At 45.2% G+C, this 26905-nt stretch overlaps 1 protein-coding gene across 1 annotated transcript in view; it reads left to right on the plus strand.

Annotated features, from left to right (window-relative positions):
- PTPN21 (protein tyrosine phosphatase non-receptor type 21) overlaps window positions 1-26905 on the plus strand; it is a 145174-nt gene that overhangs the window by 38950 nt on the left and 79319 nt on the right. Inside the window, exons 5-7 of the mRNA XM_030213742.1 lie at window positions 3200-3297; window positions 14644-14711; window positions 21937-22007. Of these exons, the coding sequence (XP_030069602.1) occupies window positions 3200-3297; window positions 14644-14711; window positions 21937-22007 (237 nt within the window). The remainder of the gene's footprint in view (window positions 1-3199; window positions 3298-14643; window positions 14712-21936; window positions 22008-26905) is intronic.

Here is a 26905-nt window from a genome sequence, read left to right on the forward strand (position 1 = left end):
GGAATCCTATGCAGTAGAAATGGATCCTCAGAAGCTTAGCCGAAATTGGGTGGCGGAGCAGGTGGGGGAAGAGAGGTTGGTGGTTGGGAGGCGAGGATAGTGGAGGGCAGACTTATACGGTCTGTGCCAGAGCCGGAGATGGGAGGCGGGACTGGTGGTTGGGAGGCGGGAAATACTGCTGGGCAGACTTGTACGGTCTGTGGCCTGAAAAAGGCAGGTACAAATCAAGGTAAGGTATACACGTATGAGTTTATCTTGTTGGGCAGACTGGATGGACCATGCAGGTCTTTTTCTGCCGTCATCTACTATGTTACTATGTAAAAGAATGAGCACATGATACTGGGATAAACAGGAGCTGTAGCAGTTACAGTATGTTATAACCTGACTAGTACCAGTACCTGGGATTTGTTCTTGTTGCCTTTTTGTATGCAGTAACTTTATTTTATTCAGGTGGCCTGACCCTTTCCTTCCACTCATTCTTTCAGATCAGTACTAGTTTAGGTTGTGCAGCCATTCTGAGTCTGTCTCTATAAAATCTTTGAGAAACTTTTTATTGTTATTTTCTTATATTCTGCCTGAAAGCTATTGAAGTGGTGTAGAATGAGATACAGTTGGTATTTTTTTTTTTAATCTCTGGAGCAGGGGTGTAGCCAGTCTTCAGCAGGAGGGGGGGTCCAGAGCCCAAGGTGTGTGTGTGTGGGGGGGGGGGGCACATTTTAGTCTGATATCCAGCACGTCCTGCATGTGGACGTCAGGACTCACAGCACAGATCAGCGAAGTGAGCGAATGCGCCGGAGACCGGCACTGAAGAAGACTAAGGCTGGCGGGGGTTGGGGACCCCCGCCAGCAAACGTACCTTGCGGCGGGTGGGGTGGGGGGGTTGAAAGTGGCGGCGGAGGGTCGGCAGGGGGGGTGGAAAATGGAGGGGGCCCAGACTAAATCTGTGGGGGCCCATGGCCCCGTGGCCTCATCTAGCTACGCCCCTGCTCTGGAGGGCTCACAATCTGAGTTTATACCTGAGGCAATGGAGGGTTACGTGATTTGCAGTCAGGAATAATGGAGGTGGCCAAAAGGAAGGAAGGACAACCAGCAGATCTCAAGATCTTACCAAACAGTCCTTTTATTGTAGATATAACCCGACTTGGTCAGGTTTCAGCACTAATGACTCTATCAGGGGTCTAAAAACACATATAGAAACTTCACAAACATGCATAAAGAATAATAAATATATAATTAAAAAAAAAATGAAATTTTGGATTTAAAATCAAATACAGTAATGAACATTTATATAATACAATACGGCCTAGTCTTAACATATATTAACAATATTAAATAATGAATAAATTATAAAAATGACCAATACAGGCATGGACATATTTTAAGGAACACATGTTTACCTTACATGCTCCAATAAAATTAGAAATCACAAACTGCACAGCACATTCTGTATCCTTTGATTTTATAATTTATTCATTATTTAGAGCCCTGTTTACAAAGCTGCACTGTAGAATTTTTAGCGTACACTAAAAATTAGTGTACGCTAAAGCTAGAGACACCCATATATTCCTATGGGCGTCTCTAGCGCTAGCGACATTCGCTAAAAACGCTACTGCACCTTAGTAAACGGTGCCCTTAATATTCTAAATATATGTTAAAACTACAGTGTATCGTATTGTATGAATGTTCATGATTGTATTTGATTTTTAGTCCAAATTTGAGACTTGTAATTTGTTTTGTATGTATTATTCTTTACTAGTAAAAAAGGCCCGTTTCTGTAGGCAAGGAAACGGGCCTTAGGCATGCAAGTCCCCCCCCCCCCCGTGCTACGGCCCCCTCGAACCCCCCCTTCTGCGAACCTGTTATTCCCCCCCGTGCCAGCGAAAACTACCGCCGCCGCCGTTGTTGTGCTACCTGTGCTTACAGCCAAAGTGTTGTTCTTCCCTTCCCGTAGGTTCTTCAATCATCTTGTCTGGAAGTTCCTCTGCGTGCGTCTGACGTCAGACGCACGGAGTTAAACTTTCTGAGAAGATGATTGAGGAACCCACCCGAAGGTAGTGCACAACAGCGGCAGGAGGGGGGTGCGGTTTTCGGTGTTCCGTGGGGGGGATCGACAGGTTCGCGGGAGGGGGGGGGGTTTCGAGGGGGCCGTAGCGTGGGGGGGGGGGGTGACAGCTGATTCCAAGGCAGTAGGAGGAGCAGCGTGTTTCCCTACTCCTCCCCTTGCCTTGGAATCAGCTGTGTTGACGTCAGTGACGTCCGTGCGTGTCTGCCTCGCAGACCACTTGCAGCCAGGGAGCCACGGTCCCAAGCATAGAAGGTTGGAGGTGAGAATTATTATATAGGATGCTTGTTTGTGAAGTTCTTTTATATATATATTTAGACCCCTAATGTAGGCATTAGTGCCAAAACCCAGCCTATTTGAGTCATATCTACAATAAAGACTCTTTCACATCTCCTGGTTGTCCTTCCTTCTTCTTGGCTGCCTCTGCTTCTCTTGTGTGCTATGTGTCTGCTGAGGAGATTTCTTCCCATTGTTCCTATCTGGGTTAAGTCTTGCTCAAGATCACAAGGAAACTGCACTGGGATTTAAACTGGGCTCCATTGGTTCTCAGCCCACTTCTCTAGCCATTAGTCTGCTCATCCACTCAGACTTCTGCAGACAACTTTTTTCCATCTCTTCCTTGAGTCTGTTTTTTTTTTTTCAGATTCTATTCCAGTGAAATTGCATAGAGTGAAAGGAAATAATGTCATGGGATGGCTTCAATGATTTTTCAATGGGGGGGGGGGATGCATTATTCTTCCTATAGGAAATAATGGGATCTCGGTGGTCGAGAGGGCATATTAGTCATTGTGCTCCTCAGAGTACACAGGCCTTGGGGTGGGGGTGGGGGTGAATGAAAGCCATTTCCATAGGTGAACGAGAACCCTTTGGGTATGGGTGCAAAAGAATTTGGTAATGGAACATAAACACAGAATCTACCTTCTCGTAGCTCAACATTGTTTTCCAGGCCCTTCTGAATAACTTTTGGAGTAAGCTAAGTATTCCCATTTTGGAGGTTAGATATTTGGGGAGATCAGGTGTTTGATTGCTGCTCACCTCTTGCAGTTCTTTATATAGTGGGTTTCCAGTAAAGTGGGTGTGTTTATGGACTTCAGAAAACATTGTTAAGCTTCTTTTTTTTTTTTAATATCATTGTAGATATCAGTATTACCTGCAGCTGAAGAAAGATATCTTAGTGGGGAACATTCCTTGCACTGTGGAGCAGGTGATTCAGCTGGCTGGGTTAGCTGTTCAAGGTAAGTACAGGAAACATGCTGCAGAAGGAAGGAGGCAGAAGGGCCAAACTGGGGGCAAGAAATCAGAATGAACAATGCGTACTAGGCAGAGGGTTGGAAAGCAAGGAAGACTAAAATAAAGACATAATCAGAGGATGAAAGATTGTAGGAAATTAGTTACATTTGGGCAAAAGAATTTTAAGCGTTTTGCATGAGTAACGCAGTTTGGGAGGAATTCAGTAGAGGTCGCCCAAAGTTAGTCACCAGGATGATGCATGCAGTTTCCATTTCCGCACATAACAATACATTTATTGGCTCTTAATTGGCACCAAGGATCAAGTGTTGTTTGGAGCCAGTTAGCAGCAGATCGCCTCCCTTCGGGCCTCCATCCCTCCCTGTGTCCCGCCCTTGTCTGACGTAACTTCCACGAGGGTGAGACACAGGGAGGGAAGGAGGCCCGAAGGCAGGCGATCTGCTGCTGCCTGCAGCGCTTTCACACGGAGTTGAGAGGCACTATGATTTCAATGCAGGGGGCCCAGCATGGTGGAGGGGGGGGGGGGGGGGGGGGGGGGGGGGGGAAACAGCGGCGACCTCGGAGGGGAGGGGGGAGCGGCGGGGCCCCCGGGGGTGTCCTTGCCCCGGGCCTGGCCCAGTCTCTCGGTGGCCCTGACTGATGGGACTTTGGCGCCAGCATTTATGCTAGCCTTTGCCTGGTGTAAATGCTCGCACCTAAAGTTAGATGCAAGACTGCAGACTTAAGCTAGTATTCTGTAACGGCAATTTATGCAGAACTTCATCCTACTTTTGAGCGAACCTTACTGAATTCCCCCCTTTGCATTGTGCCAAATTAGGGCTTAAGTAAGTTGCTGGAGGAAAAGTTAATAACTCATTATTGGGCAGATAGACTTGGGAAAGCCACTGTTATCCCTGGGTGTAAGGAACAAGAATAAGGATTGCGTCTTTGGGATCCTGCTGGGAACTTGTGACCTGGACTGGCCACTGTTGGAAACGGTAGCTGGTCTCGTTGGACCTTTGGTTTGACCCAATATGGCATAAATACCATCTGAGCCTTTTCACTGTGATACATTAGCAAGAGCTATGAGTTTGTATGAGAAGTGTGAATAAATAATGATTTTTTTTTTTTAGTTTTATGCAGCTGCCTTTAAAATACTTTTCGGCACTTTGTTTTATTGGAATCTTTGAATTCAGATGGAAAGTATTTATCCAGCTTGATTTGACATTTTGAATTGGAGGAAGTTTAATTAGCTACATAGGAACAGTGATTCACAGGCACATAAATCATTGCTTGCAGACTAGCATTGTCTTATAATTAAGTGTGTCTGCTTATCGCTTTTAAAGAATAAAAGTGCTTGAGGCAGGGACTGCCGAGGTCCTGTTTCATAACAGTGGAAGAACCTGTTCTGCTCTCTGAATAGTAATGTAGTAGTTAGACTGAGAAGAGACAAGCAAGAGTGTTGTGGCTACCTTTAATAAATCCTATCGAGCTAAGCTGCCTGAGATCTTGGGCAGGTCACTTAACCCTCTCCATTGCCTCAGGTACAAACCTAGATTTTAAGCCCTCCAGGATGGGAAAATACTGCTTTGATAGCTTTTGGGGGCTTGCATGTGGTATGTAAGAAGTAAATAACAAGATAATTGCCTCAATTTTACATTTCTTTTCTGCCAGCTTAGAAAATGCATTCCTTTCCCAGCTGTCAGAAACTTGCATATCTGAGAAAAGCAGAGATTCTTAGTCTCCATGGTGCTTTCTGTTTCTGGAATATTAGTAATGCAATCTTGTTCTGATTTCTAGCATTCCACTGGGCTTTTGAGACTTGCTTAAAGACTTTTCTACCTTGTCTTTGACAGGCTCTGGCTCATCATATTAACTTTAAAGAGAGGGGTTCTCTATTCCCTCAGAAGCCAGTCGGCCGGTTGAGCATACGCAGAGCAGCCAAGCATTATGCCGGCTGCTCTGCGCATGCCAAATACGTCCAAAAAGGATGTCCCTGATGACGTCCGCCTTTTCCGCTTTGCCTGTGGCCGTCCCTGCGCCTCCCTGTGCCCCCCCGGAAAAGGAAGATGCCCACCCCCTCCATGGGCTGCTGCAGGAAGGCTCTGATGCGGCTCGGGTTCCTCCCTTCCGTGATCCTAGCAGGAGAGCGCAGTTGAGGACGTCCATCGTCCACATCTTCGACACCCCTCCATCTTCCGCCCCTAGGCTTTCTCAGCCAATCACAGCGCGTTTCTGATTGGCTGAGAGACCTCCAGGTCTCTCTCAGCTGAGCTAAACAGGCTCATGCAGTTAAGGATGTCCAAAAAGGACGTCTTTTTTTTGGAGTGGGGGGGGGGGGGGGGGGGTCCTACGAGTAAAGGACGTCCAAAAAGAACTTCTTTTTGGAGTGGGTTTTTTTTTTGTTACAGGTGAAGGACGTCCAAAAAGGATGTCCCTGATGACGTCCGCCTTTTCTGCTTTGCCTGTGGCCGTCCCTGCGCCTCCCTGTGACCCCCCCCGGAAAAGGAAGACGCCGCTCACCCCCTCCATGGGCTGCTGCAGGAAGGCTCTGATGCGACTCGGGTTCCTCCCTTCCATGATCCTAGCAGTAGAGCACAGTTGAGGACGTCCATCGTCCACATCTTCGACACCCCTCCAACTTCCGCCCCTAGGTCTTTCTCAGCCAATCACAGCGCGTTTCTGATTGACTGAGAGACCTCCAGGTCTCTCTCAGCTGAGCTAAACAGGCTCACGCAGTGAAGGATGTCCAAAAAGGACGTCTTTTTTTGGCGGGGGGGGGGGGGGGGGGTCCTACGAGTGAAGGACGTCCAAAAAGAACTTCTTTTTGGAGTGGGTTTTTTTTTTTGTTACAGGTGAAGGACGTCCAAAAAGGACGTCTTTTTAGAGGGACTTGTTTTTTGAGTGAAGGACGCCCAAAAAGGACGCCCCTGATGACATTTTTTTTCTTCCGATTCTTTCCTTTGTCCCAACGAAAGGTGTAGACCTCCCGTTAGGTTTTCCACGGTAAGGGGATCGGAAAACCATAGTGCATCTCATTATAATAGCCTTTGGATCATTTGCATTCCGTTTTCGTTAGCTGCTACCGTGACAGGAAAATGCCCTTTTGTGCATGTCCCCGGTTTACTACTTGTGCGCTAAACTGGCTAAAACCAGTTTAAAACCCACGTTGCTGGCTCGGAAAGCTTAGTGCATCTAGCCCTGTGTGTTTATAGTGAATAAGAGAACCACTCTCTTGATAGTTTTTGCATATTGCTTTGATTGGGTATCTCACCCCTGGATAGAATTATTTAGTTCATCATATTAACTTTGCCACTGTTTTAAACTTTGATTCCTTTTATCCTACAAATGTGGAATATGTGGGCAGATTAAATTAGACTGGCTTTAGGTCTTATCTGCCTCCCACTGTGTAATGCAGATGCCTCCCTACCTCTAGCTTTATCTTCTTAGCAACTAAGGATCTTCTCTGTTTTATCCCACACTTTCTTTAATTCTGATACCTTTTTTTCTAAACATTTTGGAAGGGAGGTGATAGGTTGACGTCTGTAATAAGCATTATCAGGCCTTACAGTAACTTCTCTTCTTTGTTAAAGATGTTCAAAGCTTGGTTGTTTATTGCTGATGTCTTAGAATGCTTACAATAAGTTTGACATCCTCGGATAATCACTTATTCATAAGCAGAGAAACCTTAGAGCATTACAGATAATTATGACTTTCTGTACAAGAAGCTGCACCGTGAAATATAGACTGCAGGTAAAGATCATACAGCCTATCCAGTCTGCCCATCTATACCAACTGCTCAGTTCTACAGTCCCCTCCTCTGTGCTTGTCCCATGCTTTTTTGAATTCAGATATTGTCTTTTTCTCTACTGGGAGGCTGTTCCATGCATCCTAATACCTTTAATGCAAAAAAATATTTCCTTATCCTATGACCCTTCCAGAGCCCCTTTTCCATAGGCGTAGTTTGACTGTTTCATTTTTTTTTTTGGGGGGGGGGGGGGGGGGGGGGGGGGGCAAAGGATGGGCGGAGCATATTAGCATATTCATTTGCATATATACATATGCAAATGAATGTGCTAATATGGAGGAAGGAATTGAAATTTACAGGCAAAATATTACAGATGCACATTTCAAAAAGCTGACATATTTCAATTAATAAATTCTGAATAAAATACTTTTATCTACCTTTGTTGTCTGATCATTTAGTTTTTCTATTCGCTTTGGTCCCAGTGTCTTCTGTTTTATGCAGTGTCTTCTTTCCAGTAGGCTTCCCTCTGCTCCCCACCCTCCGAGTCCCATCCATCTCTTGCTCCTTCCCTCTGCTCCCCACCCCTCCCAGTCCCATCCACCTTCTGCTCCTTCCCTCTGCTGTGCCTGACCTGTCCCAATCCCATCCATCTCCTGGTCCATCCCTCTGCTCCCCACCCCTCCCAGTCCCATCCATCTCTTGCTCCTTCCCTTTGCTCCCCACCCCTCCCAGTCCCATCCATCTCTTGCTCCTTCCCTCTGCTCCCCACCCCTCCCAGTCCAATCCATCTCCTGGTCCTTCCCTCTGCTCCCAACGCTCCCAGTCCCATCCATCTCCTGGTCCTTCCCTCTGCTCCCCACCCCTCCCAGTCCCATCCATCTTCCATCTGCTGCCCCCCCCTGCGAGGTCCAAGATCGTGACTCCGTCTACCCCCCTCCCTCCCTCTCTCCGGCGCAGGCAGCAGTCTTTTCCAGCGTTCTTGGCAGCGGTAGCGATAGAGATGTACACGCTGCCTTCGGTTTGCCCCGGAAGCCTTCTCTTCAAGTTCCTGTTCCCACCTATGGGGGAACAGGAACTTGAAGAGAAGGCTTCGGGGCAGAGCCGAAGGCAGCGTGTACAATGCTACCGCTGGCAGGAACGCTGGAAAAGACTGCTGCCTGCGCCGGAGGGAGGGAGGAAGAGAGAGGGGTAGACGGACACGCTCCTCTCCGTCCGCTTGGCTTCCCTGTCCTCTCTGTCTGCATCCAGCCCGAAAGGAAATGACGTCAGAGGAAGGCGGGACGCAGACAGAGAGGGCAGGGAAGCCAAGCGGACGGAGAGGAGCGCGTGCCTGCTTGTTTTTGTTTTTTTTTAACTACTGGCGCGGCGGCGCCTCGTCATCGTTTGGGGAGGCATTGCCCCCCTCGCCCCCCCCCCCCCCCCCCCCAGTCTACGCCCATGCCCTTTTCCACTGAAAGATGCCTGCTTCTAGTGCATTTATACCTGGGAGGTATTTACATTTCTCTATCATACCTCATATCACCCTTTAATACTACTTCTACTACAACTACTTATCATTTCTGTAGGGCTACTAGACGTACGCAGCGCTGTACACTTGAACATGTAAGAGACAGTCACTGCTCGACAGAGCTTACAATTTAATCAGGACAAATAAGGGAGAAGGGAATTACTAAGATGGGAACAATAAAACAGACATGGGTACTGAAAAAGTGAATAGGCGTTAGGAGTTAAAAGCAGCATCAAAAAGGTGGTCTTTTAGCCTAGATTTGAAGACAGCCAGAGATGGAGCTTGATGTACCGGCCCAGGAAGTCTATTCCAGGCATATGGTACAGCAAGATAAAAGGAACGGAGCCTGGAGTTAGCGGTGGAGGAGAAGGGTGCAGATAAGAGAGATTTACCCAGTGAACGGAGTTCCCGTAGGGGAGTGGAGAGCTGCAGAGAGTCTGAGGAGCTGCAGAGTGAATGAACTTGTAAGTCAGTAAGAGGAGTTTGAACTGTATGCGGAAACAGATAGGGGGCCAATGAAGGGACTTGAGGAGAGGGCTAATATGAGTATAGTGACACTGGTGGAATATAAGTCATGCAGCAGAATTTTGAATGGATTGAAGGGAGAGAGATGGCTTAGTGGGGGACCTGTGAGAAGCAATAGTCTAAGTGAGAAGAGTGTGTGGATAAGGGTTCTGGTAGTGTGCTCAGTGATTTTCTTTCTTCGGGGGGGGGGGGGGGGGGGACGCTGGAGCCATTGGGATTTTTTTTTCCCTAATCTCTTCCGCAGTGGCAGCAGTAATACGTAGCTGTTTCCTGCAACATCTCCCTTCCTGTCTGTGCGTGAGCAGAAATTGCCTAGTGTGGCAGTACATGAGCCAATCCCTGCTCAGGTACTGACAGGAAGGGAAACGCTTGTATCATACAATTACATGTTACTGCTGCAGTGTGTGCTGTTTCTTCCGACAGCATGCTTTTTTAAACATAGCAGTAACTTGCTTGCTATAGTAATTTGCATCTGGGAGCTAAAATCTTGCATTAAGCAGCCATATGCTAAGTGTCAGCGCATGCACAACAAGCTTACTGCATCGGCCCCTAAGTTTGTACCTGAGGCAATAGAGGCCCCTTATCTTTAGAATTACCTCCCTGCCCATGTTCGCTTTGAACAGTCAGATTTTGGTTATCGTTGAAGGCCTATTTTTTCACCCTGGCCTTCCCAGAGAAACTCTAGTGTGATGTGATCAGTGTCTGACTGCATTTTCTGTCTCGACAGCAATGATCTCCTATCTCCTTTTCTCTCTCCTCTCTTGGATTTGTAGTTCCTTTCCTTTGTTTCTGCAAAGATTTTATTGTAAACTGCTTTGATTTTAATTTGAAAAGCAGTATATCGAGCCTTAATAAACATAAACATTAAGGGCCCTGTTTACTAAGCAGCGTTGTAGGTGTGCTAGCATTTTTAGCGCACCTTATTACATGAGTCACAATCAGGATTCCACCCCCTTCACAGCACTGAAACTGTACTAGTTACTCTTCTGGCCAAATTCAAGCGGGAAATAGCCACAGGTAAAAACATCCTCCTCCTCCAATTCGACATGTCGAGCGCTTTTGATATGGTAAACCACAAGATACTACTAAAACTACTAGATCACTTCGGGATTGGTGGACATATACTTAACTGGATCAAAGGTTTCCTAACCACCGGAACATATCAAGTAAAATCAAATTCAAACATATCGCCTCCATGGAAAGCTGACTGCGGAGTACCTCAAGGCTCGCCATTATCACCAATACTCAATATAATTTATTTATTTATTTGTTGCATTTGTATCCCACATTTTCCCACCTATTTGCAGGCTCAATGTGGCTTACATTGTTCCGTTATGGCAATCGCCATTCCAGAGTGAGAGATGAAAGTGGTATTACATAGAGAACATGAATGACAAAATAAAATTAAGCAAACGGGTATAAAGAGATCCTATTCGGAATAATAGATAAAGTGGTAATGCGTTAAAGTTCAAGTGAAGGATCGTTGCGGTATGCCTTGTTGAAGAGGCAGGTTTTCAGTGATTTCCGAAAGTTGGTTAGGTCGCGCTGGTTTTTCACGTCAAGTGGTAATGCATTCCATAGCTGCGTGCCTATGTAGGAAAAGCTAGATGCATGTGTTAATTTGTATTTTAGTCCTTTGCAGCTGGGGAAATGAAGATTTAGGAATGTGCGTGCTCATCTTTTAGTATTCGTGGGTGGCAGGTCTATAAGGTCTGACATGTAAGTTGGGGCATCACCGTAAATGATTTTATGAACCAAGGTGCAGACCTTGAACGTAATACGTTCTTTGAGTGGAAGCCAATGCAGTTTTTCTCTTAGGGGTTTGGCACTCTCATGCCAATGTTGATGATCCCACTGGCCAAAACCCAACCCTTTCATTTATGCAGACGACGCTACAATCTATATTCCCTTCAAACACAATTTGGCAGAAATTACCAATGAAATCAAGCTCGGCTTGAGCACCATGGTCTCATGGGCAAATTCTTTCCAACTGAAATTGAACTCTGAAAAAACACACAGCCTTGTCTTATCATCTCAATCCAATAAGCTCACCCCCACAACCATAAACATCCCAGACCATACCCTCCCTATCTCAGACAACTTAAAAATACTCTGCTTCATAATCGACCGCAAGCTTACTCTTGAAAACCAAGTAAACTCCACAACAAAGAAAATGTTCCATTCAATGTGGGAACTTAAAACGCCTAAAACCCTTCTTCTCGAGAGAAACATTTTGCAAATTAATACAATCAATGGTACTAAGCCATTCAGATTACTGTAACGGAATCTACGCGGGATGCAAAGATCAACTCGCAAAGAAACTTCAGACAGCCAAGAATACAGCAGCCAGGCTGATATTCGGTAAGACCCAATTCGAAAGTGCCAGACCCCTCCGAGAAAAACTGCACTGGCTTCCTATTAAGGAACGCATTACCTTCAAAATCTGTACCCTGATCCACAAAATTATCTACGGCGTAGTCCCAGGATACATGATTGCCCTCATAGACCTGTCAAAGAGGAACAGTTCCGGATTATCTCGAACATATCTAAACCTCCATTATCCATGCTGTAAAGGTCTCAAATACAAAACAACCTATGCATCCAGCTTCTCCTATTTAGGCACAAAACTTTGGAACGCACTGCCAAAGGGAGTGAGAACAATCTACGACCATCTAAACTTCAGGAAATCACTAAAAACTTACCTATTTAAAAGGGCATACACTATTGACCCAACATAGATGCCAAGGCCCTGCAACGCAGCAAATCCAGCGATCATATTGAACACTATTTATCCTTCCCTCTCTCTGATCCCCTTATGACTGAAAGAAATGGATCCTTTATTCAACCACAATATCACCTTGTATTTGTTTCTCTATCGTTCTTGGCAAACGCCTATGGTGCTATGTAAGCCACATTGAGCCTGCAAATAGGTGGGAAAATGTGGGATACAAATGTAACAAATAAACAGGGCCCTTAGTGATTTGGCCAAGATTACAAGGGTAAAGATTAAGGGTAATGTGTTTGATATCCTGCCTTTCTGGTACAACCAAAGTGGTTTACATATTCTGGTACTTTCTCTGTCCCTAGTGGGCTCACAATTAGTTTGTATCTGAGGCAAATGAGGGATAAATGACTTTCCCAAGATCACAAGGAGCCACAGTGGGATTTGAACCAGGCTTCCCTTGTCAATCCAGTGCTCTAACCACTAGGCTGCTCCTCCAGTCCAGCAAGTTGAGATAGAAAAAAAAAAGACTTAAATTGGAAAATATATGAATTTAGAGTACTTTATTTGCAGTCTACTCACAATTGTTGGTCACTTGAGAATGGGCCATTTATATGTTATCACTGAGAAAATTTCTCCTTGCACAAGTAAAAAAAAAAAAAAACCTAGTAGAAAATTAACTCTTTAAGACTTGGGATTAAACCTTGGAAATATCTGACTAGCACATGTCTGATTGCTATTATTGAGATTTACTGATGATTGATTATATAGTAACATAGTAGATGACGGCAGATAAAGACCTGAGTGGTCCATCCAGTCTGCCCAACAAGATAAACTCATAATATAAGGTATGATGTGATACTACAAATGTATACCCTGATTGTATTGTTAAATTGATTATTTTATTGTATCATGACATAGGTTCTAATATTTGTCCCAAATTATACCCTCTCTTTATTACTACATATAAACTGTGTAGATATTCTATGATAGGTGATATGTCAGATAAAAAGGAACTATGAACTGATCATTTCAGGCCCCCTTACATAAGGGATGTGCTGTGCAGCAGAGTTGTATTAATAGAACTAGTAAAAAAAGGCCCGTTTCTCAAACAAATGAAACGGGCGCTAGCAAGGTTTTCCTCGGAGTGTGTATGTTTGAGATAGAGAGAGTGTGTGTGTGTGTGTGAAAGAGAGAGGTTTGTGGATGTGCTCTGTATGGTGCTGAGCGATGCTCCAATGCATCTGCTTTGCTGCTTATATGCTTTGGGGGGGAGGAGGGCTTTGGCTGAGAGATTGTGTGTGTGTGTGTCACAGAGAGAGAGAGAGAGAGTGTGTGAGTGAAAGAGAGTGGTTTGCGGGTGTCCTCTGTATAGGGCTGAGCAATGTTCCGACGCCTCTGCTTTGCTGCTAATATGCTGTGTGTGTGTGTGTGGGGGGGGGGGGGGTTGGTTGAGAGAGAGAGAGTGTGTGTGTGTGTGAATGACAGAGGTTTGTGGGTTTCCTCTGTATGGGGCTGAGCGATGCTCCGATGTCTCAGCTTTGCTGCTAATATGCTGTGTGTGTGTGTGGGGGGGGGGGGTTGGCTGAGAGAGAGTGTGTGTCAGAGAGAGTGAGTTTGTGTTAGAGAGAGACAGTGTGTGTGTAAGAGAGAGGTTTGCGCTTCAACTTCGCAGCGCCCTCCCCGCTGCTCTCCCTGCATCTCCCAGCTCAACTCCACGTACGTCACGCTAACGGGAGCCCATGCTCTTTCCCTATTCACCAACGCGACGTACGCAAGCTCTGCCTGCCAGCCAGCTTGTGCGCTCCCCAGCGCCGTCGACCCCACGTGCTGATGGGTGGCTGGCGCTGCTCAGGACTGACTGACCGATGAATCATCTTTGTTTGCTCTGCTCTGTATGTGGAGTGCCTTCGACTGAGAGGGAGGGTTGCGGGGGCTGCGACTTCGAGGGGGGTTGCAGGGGCGACGACCTCGTGGGGAAGGTGGTTTCGTTTGGCTTAGATAGAGAGAGAGAGGGTTCGTTGCAGGCCCCTCCCTCTGACATCATGACGTTTTTACGCGAGGGCGGGGCCTGTTACAAACCCAGGCAGCCACAGAACTTTGGAGGAGCGGCTCCTCGAGAGCAACGTCTCTGCCTTCTCGTCGTCACGCGCTTCCCGCCTCCCTGCTAGGAGTAACATCACCTGACGTCAGGCAAGCAGGGTTCTAGTGCGGGCCAGTGACATCAGGAGAGGTTATGATCCCAGTGAGACACATTTGAACGTTCAATGAGCAAATTATTAGATTAGCAGTGGTAGGGCTTTCCTGTTAGCAGTGTGTCCTGTGGATTGATTAATAGATCTGTACAGACTCACAGATACTGTTCGAATAAGTTGTTTCCTATAGTGCTGGATTGTGCTAGGAGTCCTTGATACCTAATTTAGAAGCAGTGGGATTCTGTTTTTGCAGTGAATTCCAGATATCTTCACTAATACACTGTTCACTGCACTTGGGAATTGCCCTGTGCTTTGGGACCCCTTTCAGACATCAGAAGTACTGTGGCCAGGGGTGGAAACCAGGGCAGTTGCACTGGGCCCGCATGCCACAGGGGGCCCCAAGCCTGCCTCGGTCCTCTGAAAGAAGGACAGCCCAAAGTGAGGGAGGGGCTCTGTGGTCCCCTCCCCAGCTTCTGCCCTGGGCCCCTGCATATCTAACACCATCCCTGACTGTGTCTGCTGTTTTTATCTAGTCTGGATATATAGAAATAAAGTTTGGCAAGTTGGTTGACCTTTATTTCTGTGTAGGTGATACAAGAATACTATTCATAGAAATGTCATCATCCCTGATGCACTTCTAATATTTCCCTTTCACAGCTGAGTTTGGAGACTATGATCAGTATGAGTCCCAGGAATTCCTTCAGAGATTTGCCTTGTTTCCTGTGGTAAGGACTTTGAGATGTGTGCACGCTCCTAAAAGAAAGCAGAATGTAATACAGATAGTTAAGAAATCACCTTTTTTTGTGAGCAGTTTTAGCTTTTTTTTACTATGCTAACTTGAAGTCAGGACCAGTATAAGAATATTAGGCAGCCTAGGTGAACTTTCAACCTTGTGTCACCCAATGCGATTATTATTTAGGCCCCTTCCCCTGAGATTTTGATAATTACACTCAACAATCATATTTTCTGTTGACAAGCAGGATTGAGTCAAGCACACAAGCGGGTGATGTTATCGCTTGTCATCAGGATGCAATTGCTGCCGCAGAGCTCAGATCTTAGTGTAAAGTTCTGAGCATGTGTGACCCTTCCCACATACAGCAGTCTACTGAGCTCTTCCGTTTTGATTTTTCTGCTGTGCCGAATGGACGTGAAAACAAAGCTCTCTTGATATTTTTTACATCTTTGACTTCGGACAAAGTTTTTATGTCATCGCTTCAGAAATTATCGTTTACTACTTTTTTTTTTCTTGTCGTTTCCCAGCTGGATTTGGGGGTTTGCCGCCCGCCTGCAGTATGATGGAAACATCCAAAGGTCCTGATCCTTGTCCTGTTTGCTTAGCTTACCTAGGTCTCATTTCCCCTTACGTTCCCGCCTGTAACCTCCGCTCACAGGACAAATCCCTCCTCTCAGTACCCTTCTCCACCACCGCCAACTCCAGGCTCCGCTCATTCTGCCTCGCCTCACCCTATGCTTGGAATCAACTTCCTGAGCCCTTACGCCAAGCCCCCTCCCTATCCATCTTCAAATCTTTGCTCAAAGCCCACCTCTTCAATGTTGCTTTCGGCACCTAACCTTTATACCTTTCAGGAAATCTAGACTGCCCCTATTTGACTGACTGTACATTTGTCCTTTAGATTGTAAGCTCCTTTGAGCAGGGACTGTCCTTCTATGTTAAATTGTACAGCGCTGCGTAACCCTAGTAGCGCTTTAGAAATGTCAAGTAGTAGTAGTAGTAGTAGTCTTGACCATGACCAAATGGTATCTGAGTATTGTACTTCTCTGTCTCTCCAGATAAGAGGAGACCATCTCTTCTTGTATTGAAGATATCAGTAAGATATGGACAGTCTGCTCTTAGCCTGTTAAGATGAAAGAACTTTCTTTCTCTGTGTAGGGATTGGTTGATTGGGCCCTTCATACCAATTCCCCTTTTTTTTTTTGGGGGGGGGGGGGGGGGGGAATCATGCATTGCTTTCCATGTGCTGCGGCCTAAAAGTTTAATTCCACATAGAAATGCTGCACTCTAAAAGAATTAATGACTGAACATAGACTATAATCTCAAAGTAGCAGAAATAATGTGAGAAACATAAAATCACTATGGTTCTTTTTAATGCTCGAGTAAGTGTTATCTTTGATTCAAAACTCAATTTTAAGTCACAGATGGATGCTGTTGTCCTCCCCCTTTGCCTTGCATAGTGTCCCCCTTCTTTCTCCTTCCCCTTATCCACACTCTTCTGCTTGCAGTGGCCATCTCATGATTTGACTACTGCAACTCTGTCTATACTGGTCTCTCCTTATACTTCCTGAGAAGACTTCAGCTCATCCAATCTTCTGCTGTCAAACTTCTTCATCGTTCACATTGCTTTGACCACATCAGAGTACTGGCTTCCCATTTTCACCCATATTAAATTCAGGCTTCTCCTTCCTCTCCCATCCCACTGCTACAGCCTACGTTAACAGTCTGCTGATCCCCTATAACCCATTGCGTACCCTCTGCTCTTCCACTGGTTACCTGCTGTATGTCCCCTACCACACATCCATCAGACTTAATATTTCACGTGAAACTGCCTTTACCTACCATGGTCCCAGCCTCTGGAATTCCCTCCCCTCCACCTGGGGTCCCAAACGTCTCTCTCAGCCTTCAAATCACTACTCAAATCTCATCTCTTCATTGCCTCCTTTGGTCCATGTTTGACCTGAGCACTGCATTATCCCTAAGTTGAACTCTGTTTTCTATCCTGAGTTACTTCCCTATCCTTTTTTTTTCCCTAGTATCCATTACTGGCTTTCATGTGGTATATCAGGAATGATGAATAAATGTTAGTGTTTCAAGTTTCACAGCTCGCTCAGCTTTGAAGGTCTAGGATAAAACACAGAGTTGATTTAGTTACAAAGAAGTGAAGAACAAGACAGAGACCAACTGGGTACGGCACTGCACTGAGAATGCAGTTGGGGACGTCTAAAATCGGCTTTCGATTATACCGATTTGGACGTTTTTGTGAGAAGGACGTCCATCTTCTGATTTATGTCGAAAAATGGGCGTCCTTTTCTTTTGAAAATGAGCCCAAAAATGTTCATACTTATTAATTTGATATACTGCCTTTCTAGACGAGCCAACAAGGCAGTTAACAATAAGTAGAAATAGGAAATAACTCCATAATAGCATAGAAACAGAATAAGAAAAGAATAATGGCCTTAAGGTCCTTATCAGCCATCATAGTCTGTGTTTCTATGTAATTTATCCCCCCCCCCCCCCACATCATTACCCTTTGGGTTAAATGAGGATGCTTCTCTTTTGCATCTTTATTGGAGCTCCCTGCAGACATCATAGGCTGACATGTAGAATAAGAGTTTTACAAGCAGATGAACTGGTCATAATAAGCTTTACATCTTTTCCTCATGGATGAGCAGGATTAGTCCTGCCACACAGGAGGTAATTTGACTGGATGATGTCGAACCATGTCTGCTCTCCCCAGCTCCATACTGCCAGTTGTTGATTTAACTCTAAAATATATTTGCAGACACATAGCACAGTATATGTGTATTACAATGGCCACAGATAGTACAGCATTCTGAAACAATAGATATTTTACATGTTTTCTTCTCCCTCCTCAAACCCTTCCCCCAGGACTGAATCAAATATCCAAAAGTACAGAACAAATTGACCAGCCTAGTCTGCTTCCCTTCCACCCTGCTCTGGACTCAGAGGCAATTGAGGATATAATGCCTGAAGTGATTCAGCAAAGATTGAATGGAATTGTCCCATACTGCCGAAAAGTCTTTTACGGTTCTTGGCCTTACATGCCAGCCGTCAGGTTTGCAATGACTTCTAAATTGCCAGAAAGTCAGATAGTCCTGCACAAAATCACTCTGTGCAATCAGAAAAGCTTCCAGGAATGTTTCCCCTGAACTTTTAACTCTGAGGTAATAACGAACTTCATTTCTTTCACTTGCACCTCTCCATCAATAACACACCTCTCCTCCTCCCCCCCCAAAAAAATATTCAGTTCAAGCCCAATATTTTTGCATCTCCCCCAAAAAAGAGCCAAAATTCTCACTTGTCTCCCACACTTTGAGCAGATATAAGTTTGAGCTATTTTAAACATGTATGCTCTCCACATTATTTTGTTTTGCATTTTCTGTAGCCCCATATTTTGTGTTTTTATGTGAAAATTATTATGGATGTGATTTGGGGTATAAATTTTATAAATAAATAAGTATTAACAGTTAATTGGTTTAGTTTTGTAAAACTCTTAACTGGCTGGTCCAGGGTACAATACCTATTCTCCACCTGTCTACAAACTTCTCCCAGGTGTCATACTTTTCAAGGCTTTGGACGGCTACCTGCAGAGAAGTAATCAAAAGGCCAGTAGGCCTCTCCACCAAAATTACATCTTTTGACTCCTCGGCCAAAGCACCCTCAAAGTGATCACACCCTGTAGAGTGCACATAACGAGAGACCCACAAGTATGGATAAAATTCTGTGATCTAACATACCTACTGCTGCCCCAAGTCCTGAAGTCATCTCTCTCCGCTATCAACACAATCCTCTCACAGTAATGCCCAAGTGAAAGGATAGATGCTAAGTGGCAAAGCGAATAGACATATGTAACCCTGGTTTACTCCTAGGTCAGGGTCGCTAGCTAACTCCCTGGGACTAGGGTCCACAAAACAGATTTGTATTTCAGTTGAGCTGGGCGCAGGCTGGGGCCAGGCCAAATCCCAGTAGGCCGAAGGGCTCGTTCCCCCTGGAATAATCAAAAGATTACTCTCAGGAAAAATGACCAACAGTCTTGGCGAGTAACTTCAACGTTCCTTTTACTGAACAACAACTCAAAAAAAAAAAAACTAGTTCAGAAATACAAATTATGAACAAACAGTAACAGAACCCAGAACTCAAACACCAGGTACCAGGTGGTCAAACAGTCATACTGAAACAGAATATCCAATACACTCAATTGAAATTCTCCCACTATTCCCACAACATCAAACATATAAACGGCGAGTGACCGACTCACTCGCAAATGCGCAGTAGAGACTTCCCTCTCTGTCCCGCCCCCGCGTCAATACGTGATGACGAGGGCGGGACAGAGAGGGAAACTGCGCCGCCGAGGTTGATACCGCACCCGCCCACCCGAGGTCACCGCTACCGTTACCCCCCCCCCCCCCCACACACACACACCCACACCCGGCCCGGGCCCTCTCTCCGCTACTAAACTTACACATCCATTCGCCGGAACGCAGCACGCACATCAGCTGAGCTGCCGTCGGCCTTCCTTCCCTGCCTGTGTCCCGCCCTGGCTGACGTTACGTCACAGGAGGGCGGGACACAGGCAGAGAAGGAAGGGCCGACGGCAGCTCAGCTGATGTGCGTGCTGCGTTCCGGCGAATGGATGTGTAAGTTTAGTAGCGGAGAGAGAGAGGGCCCGGGCCGGGTGGAGGGATGGCGGCAACTCCGGGAGGGGGTGGGGACGGTAGCGGTGGCGACCTCGCGGGGAGGGAGGGAGGGGGAAGGAAGGAAGGAAAACCCCAATACCAGCCCGTTTTTACGGGCTCAACTGCTAGTAATCTGATACTTGCCCCCTCCCCTCTGCCCTCCACCTCCTTCCTTAACCCCCCCCCCAATCCGTTCTAGCCCTAGCTCAGTGCTCCCCTGTCCACTGATTGGTTTTATTCCAAACTATCTGCCAAACGTTGTATACCACCGGACACGCCCACCATAAATGCTCAAAGGACCCTGTAAACCCACATTGTCTCTAACATATGTTGCAGGCTTTACTATCTGCCTTCCCACTCTGAACCAGGGTGCATTAAGTCCTATGTAGTGTCTGGATTTGTATTGGATGATGCGTGTACACGCATGTGCGTGTATATATAGGCCCTCTCCCATTCATTTGCTCCCAACTGAGATCCCAACCACTCTTCCCATTTCCTCTCCACCCCAGGACACCGAGGTCGTAGCAGCTGTGTCACTTCTTTGTACAAATGAGAGAGAAACTTGCACCGGGAGCCTGACTTGAACATTTCCATGAAAACCGTCTAATATGTACAGTTCCAATACGTATAGAGGCTGTAAGGCAAATCCAAGTAAAATCATTGATCTCTGGTCAATCCTAGATCAAGGTTCTTTTGAGCAGTGGCAGCGTCTTGCTACAAAAGAGCCTTATCTGCTCTTATTCCTCCCACCTGTGGTATCTTTTTCCACCAGGCACTTCTTCCCTTAAGGCTCCCCACACTGGGGAAAACAGCTGCAGGCACCCATGTGAATGTCTTGTTGCTTGGTCTAAGTCTCAGGCCTCTCCATGTTTTCCCAGGTGAACTCTTATATTTTAGCACTTCTTGGGAATAAAATGATGTTGCATAACTGTCACAGAGGTTCTTTGTTAGCTGGAAACATTTTTGATAATCATAAACTGTAGCATTAAAAGGTCTTTAATTATAGTTAATCAATAACTATATACCAAGTATTGTATTTATTCCTGTGTTTGAAAGTGTCTGATAAGATGAAACACCATGCAGCATGCAGGGCTTGACTGTTCAAAGGAATTTGCATTGTGTATAGTGCACTTGTAAGTACACCAGTGTTTGATATTTTTTTTTTATATCAAGGGTAAATAAAGGTGTTAGATTTACTTCCTTATGCTGCTTCCTAGAAAATGTGGGTTTGTTTTACACATTTTACCTTAAAATGGTGCTACTGCAATGGAATTTATGCGGGATGCAAAGAACAAATCATAAGGAAACTTCAGACCGCTCAAAACACGGCAGCCAGGCTTGTATTCGGAAAAATGCAATTCGATAGCGCCAACCCCCTCCGAGAAAAACTACACTGGCTCCCAATCAAAGAACGTATTGCTTTCAAAATCTGCACCCTGGTTCATAAAATTATGTACGGCAAAGGCCCGGCATACATGACAGACCTCATAGACCTACCAACCAGAAACACATCCGAATCAACACGAACATATCAAAATCTCCACCACCCAAGCTGCAAAGGACTCAAATACAAATCAACCTATACATCCAGCTTTTCCTACATCAGCACACAACTCTGGAATGGAGTACCAAAAGCTGTGAAAACGTATGACCACCTAAACTGGAAATCACTAAAAACTAACGTGTTCAAAAAGGCATACCCTACCGACCCAACTTAAATGCCTGAACCCTGCAAAACAAGGAAACCAAAGCACGTAATGGACATAACATAACTCTTCCACTCTACGATTCCCTAATGTGTCTGTTCCACACGAACCTTATTCTACCACAACATCACTTTCTATTTGTTCATACCGGAGTTGGCGAATGCCTTTCCGGTACTATGTACTATGTACTATTGAGCCTGCAAATAGGTGGGAAAATGTGGGATACAAATGTAACAAATAAATAAAATAAATCAAAAGTGCATCCAAGTTTAAATCTGCAGTATGTTATGCAGAGGTGCTATGAAACTTTATTTAAATGTATTATTTCTGTCAACCGAGAGAAAATCACGTAATATTCTCATTTCTTTAATTTGTGAAAACATCTGAGCATCCTGAGCTGGATCATGCCCTTCGTGGTATGCTCTCCTAGTGTCCTGCCCTGTCTACTTTGTTGTCACCGCAGAGGAGATGGTGGACAGGGATCAATTTTCACGCCCGTCTCCCATATACCCTGTGCAGCCACATGGCTTTCACAGCCCCCATGACAGCCCTGGTGTTAAGATTTTTGAGGTGGGGAAGTTTTCAGATACTTGCACAAGCTGACTACACAGGTACTTTAGGTTGACGCATTTTTGATCTGGACTTAAGATCTGTCCAGATAATTTTCTGTGAAAATGCAGCATAGTTGTAACTTATGCAGGGAAATCATGTCCTCAGAGTTACTAGACTCCTACAGGTAGGTTTTCCCCCATACAAGTTCCAAATTATGTAGTGGAAGAATATTTTTTTAATTACTTTCTACTTTGTTAAGGGATGGATGCAAGATGAAAAAATCCTGGAAGAAGCGACACAGAAAGTGGCTTTATTACACCAAAAGTTAAGGTGAGTTCTAAAGTTATGTAAAGGCTGGGCCAGCTAGATCAGAGACTCTCTTTAAATTGAGAAACATGGGTGCATTGATGTGTGGAAGTCTAAAGTTAACAGGACAAGTTACCTTTTAGGACTACTGCTTCCACAACCAGCCCGGGTTACCAGTCAACTTTGGCTGGCTAGTCAGTGAAACAGTGGTTTGGGAACTTGGACTCTCTCAGTGCCATTCTTTTTGACTGGACAAACTTTGTCCATGCCATTAGTAACCTACATAGAAGTGTATTTTCAAAACACTTAGACTTGCAAACTTTGTAAGTATAAGTGCTTTGAAAATGAGCCCCATAGTAACATAGTAGATGATGGCAGATAAAGACCTGTACGGTCCATCCAGCTGCCCAACAACATAAACTCCATAGCATAAGGTATGATGTGATAGCTACATATGTATACGTGATCTTGATTTGTCCTTGCCATTTTCAGGGCACAGACCGTAGAAGTCTGCCCAGCACTGGCCTTGTCCCCCAACTTCTGAAGTTGTCATCGAAGCCCCACTCCAGCCCATCCAAATCTATCAGGGCATAGACTGTAGTAGCCTGTCTGGCACTGGCTTTGCTTCCCAATTACTATTGTTCCCATATAATCACCACTAAGCTTGTTAGCCGGGGAATGTAGATTTTTGAATATAGATCTCAGTGGGATTGCATGACTTTTCGAAAAACGCTCAAGACCTTCCTCTTTAACAGATTTCTGGAAGCGGTTCCTGATTTTCCTATTTAGGCCAATCTGTCGCTGTTTGATCCAGGCAATGTAGTGTCTTTATTCTCTGTAATGTTTGCATGATATAGTTATATATTCGCTTTGGTCTACTTTGGTCTTGTTTAACAGTATTGTTAGCCACATTGAACTCAGGTTGCCGGGATAATGTGGGTTACAAATGTCATAAATAAAAAAAAATACCCGTGATCTGTTTAAAGATGTCACTTGGTGCTGGTTTTCCTCTGTTCCATAATGTCTTCATTCTACAGTTTCTTAAATCAGTTAAGCTGAGCTCTAACTTGTAAAAATCCGTGTTATGCTGCCACCGGAGGACAGCTTCCAAAGCGTTTGACATCACTGCTGTACTTTCTAGGGCGCACTTTGCATGTGCTGTAAAGCAAGGGCCATGTCCATAGGTACTGTTGTTCCTGCAGTGTGTGTGCTGGTGGATCTGCGTGCTGCCTGGGGAGACTGAAAATTCCTCCCCCTGATACAAATAAGAATTGCCTCTGTTGAAAATCAAACACAGTTGAGCAATAAAGCTATCATCGTGATGTTTATTGGATGCAGCTTCAGATGTTTGTGGAACTGAGAATTTGGTTACATTAAAAATATGACCGAACCACCTGAGGAAATAGTTATTTAGGTGTAGTTTCTTTGTTTCATGGATTACATAATGGAGAATGTTAAAGGAGTGGCCTAGTGGTTAGGGTGGTGGACTTTGGTCCTGGGGAACTGAGTTCAATTCCCACTTCAGGCACAGGCAGCTCCTTGTGACTCTGGGCAAGTCACTTAACCCTCCATTGCCCCATGTAAGCCGCATTGAGCCTGCCATGAGTGGGAAAGCGCAGGGTACAAATGTAACAAAAATAAAATAGATACTATTGGAGATTCTACATGGAATGTTGCTATTTCACGTGCAGGACGTTAGACTCACAGAAGCAGAAGCCTGCGCGGCCACATTGGTGATCTGCAAGGGCCGACTTCTAGATGGAATGTTGCTAGTGGAATAGCAACATTCCATGTAGAATCTCAAATAGTAGCAACAGTGGAGGAGTGGCCTAGTGGTTAGGGTGGTGGACTTTGGTCCTGGGGAACTGAGGAACTGAGTTCGATTCCTACTTCAGGCACAGGCAGCTCCTTGTGACTCTGGGCAAGTCACTTAACCCTCCATTGCCCCATGTAAGCCGCATTGAGCCTGCCATGAGTAGGAAAGCGCGGGGTACAAATGTAACAAAAATAAAATAGATACTATTGGAGATTCTACACGGAATGTTGCTGCTATTGGAGATTCTACATGGAATGTTGCTACTATTGGACATTCTACATGGAATGTTGCTATTGCACTAGCAACATTCCATGTAGAAGGCTGCACAGGCTTCTTTTTCTGTGAGTCTGATGTCCTGCACGTACGTGCAGGACGTCAGACTCACAGAAGCAGAAGCCTGCGCGGCCACATTGGTGATCTGCAAGGGCTGACTTCTCCATGGAATGTTGCTAGTAGAGGAGTGGCCTAGTGGTTAGGTTGGTGGACTTTGGTCCTGAGGAACTGAGTTCAATTCCCACCTCAGGCACAGGCAGCTCCTTGTGACTCTGGGCAAGTCACCTAACCCTCCATTGCCCCATGTAAGCTGCATTGAGCCTGCCATGAGTAGGAAAGCGCGGGGTACAAATGTAACAAAAATAAAATAGATACTATTGGAGATTCTACACGGAATGTTGGTGCTATTGGAGATTCTAAATTGGAATGTTGCTACTATTGGACATTCTACATGGAATGTTGCTATTGCACTAGCAACATTCCATGTAGAAGGCTGCACAGGCTTCTGTTTCTGTGAGTCTGACTTCCTGCACGTACGTCAGACTCACAGAAGCAGAAGCCTGCGCGGCCACATTGGTGATCTGCAAGGGCCCACTTCTACATGGAATGTTGCTAGTGGAATAGCAACATTCCATGTAGAATCTCAAATAGTAGCAACAGTGGAGGAGTGGCCTAGTGGTTAGGGTGGTGGACTTTGGTCCTGGGGAACTGAGGAACTGAGTTTGATTCCCACTTCAGGCACAGGCAGCTCCTTGTGACTCTGGGCAAGTCACTTAACCCTCCATTGCCCCATGTAAGCCGCATTGAGCCTGCCATGAGTGGGAAAGCGCGGGGTACAAATGTAACAAAAATAATAAATTTAAAAAAAAATTTAGGTTTAGTTTCTTTGTTTCATGGATCTCATAATGGAGGATGTTAAAAAAATTAATTTAGATAGTAAAACTTTTTTTTTTTTTTAGTTCAACTGTTTTATTTGTTTTCAAAAAGAAAAAAAAAGAAAAATATAAAAAGAAGAAAAATAACAAATCTCTAAACATAGTATAGAATAATCAGATAACAATTTCCAGGTCTTTTCAAATGTTTTCATGTGTCTGTTCTTTCCTGCCAAGTATTTTTTGTATTTGGCAATCCAGCATAGAGAATTCCACCACTCAGTGTGACTCAGTAATGTTAAATTTTTCCAGGGTAACTGTATTGCTCTATGGGCCGCAACAATCATAATCCTTAATAAAGAAGCTTGAAAATCAGGGAGTGAGTCTTTTAAGCAGAGATTTCCCAGAAGTATGATATTGTATGTAAGGCTCTCAGTGATTTGCAAAAGTGAGGAAATGGTGTACCATACTTGTTGCCAAAAAGTGTGAAGTTGTGGGCAATAGTAAAGAAGATGGGAGAGTGTTGCCCACTGCATTACTACATGACCAGCATGTGCCGGCTTCCGAGGGCTAGAATTTTTTGAGAGTAGGTATGTATTTTTTTTTTTTTTTTTAACATTTGTACCCCGCGTTTTTCCCACTCATGGCAGGCTCAATGCGGCTTACATGGGGCAATGGAGGGTTAAGTGACTTGCCCAGAGTCACAAGGAGCTGCCTGTGCCTGAAGTGGGAATCGAACTCAGGTCTTCAGTTCCTCAGGACCAAAGTCCACCACCCTAACCACTAGGCCACTCCTCCACTGTTGCTACTATTTGAGATTCTACATGGAATGTTGCTATTCCACTAGCAACATTCCATGTAGAAGTCGGCCCTTGCAGATCACCAATGTGGCCGCGCAGGCTTCTGCTTCTGTGAGTCTGACGTCCTGCACGTACGTGCAGGATGTCAGACTCACAGAAGCAGAAGCCTGCGCAGCCTTCTACATGGAATGTTGCTAGTGGAATAGCAACATTCCATGTAGAATCTCCAATAGTAGCAACATTCCATGTAGAATCTCCAATATTATCTATTTTATTTTTGTTACATTTGTACACCGCGCTTTCCCACTCATGGCAGGCTCAATGCGGCTTACATGGGGCAATGGAGGGTTAAGTGACTTGCCCAGAGTCACAAGGAGCTGCCTGTGCCTGAGGTGGGAATCGAACTCAGTTCCTCAGTTCCCCAAGACCAAAGTCCACCACCCTAACCACTAGGCCACTCCTCCACTGTTGCTACTATTTGAGATTCTACGTGGAATGTTGCTATTCCACTAGAGAAGTCGGCCCTTGCAGATCACCAATGTGGCCGCGCAGGTTTCTGCTTCTGTGAGTCTGTGCAGGACGTCAGACTCACAGAAACAGAAGCCTGCGCAGCCTTCTACATGGAATGTTGCTAGTGGAATAGCAACGTTCCATGTAGAATCTCCAATAGTAGCAACATTCCATGTAGAATCTCCAATATTATCTATTTTATTTTTGTTACATTTGTACCCTGCGCTTTCCCACTCATGGCAGGCTCAATGCGGCTTACATGGGGCAATGGAGGGTTAAGTGACTTGCCCAGAGTCACAAGGAGCTGCCTGTGCCTGAAGTGGGAATCAAACTCAATTCCTCAGTTCCCCAGGACCAAAGTCCACCACCCTAACCACTAGGCCACTCCTCCACTGTTGCTACTATTTGAGATTCTACATGGAATGTTGCTATTCCACTAGAGAAGTCGGCCCTTGCAGATCACCAATGTGGCCGCGCAGGTTTCTGCTTCTGTGAGTCTGACGTCCTGCACGTATGTGCAGGACGTCAGACTCACAGAAACAGAAGCCTGCGCAGCCTTCTACATGGAATGTTGCTAGTGGAATAGCAACGTTCCATGTAGAATCTCCAATAGTAGCAACATTCCATGTAGAATCTCCAATATTATCTATT

Source organism: Microcaecilia unicolor, chromosome 9, assembly GCF_901765095.1.
Source record: "Microcaecilia unicolor chromosome 9, aMicUni1.1, whole genome shotgun sequence".
NCBI lineage: Eukaryota > Metazoa > Chordata > Amphibia > Gymnophiona > Siphonopidae > Microcaecilia > Microcaecilia unicolor.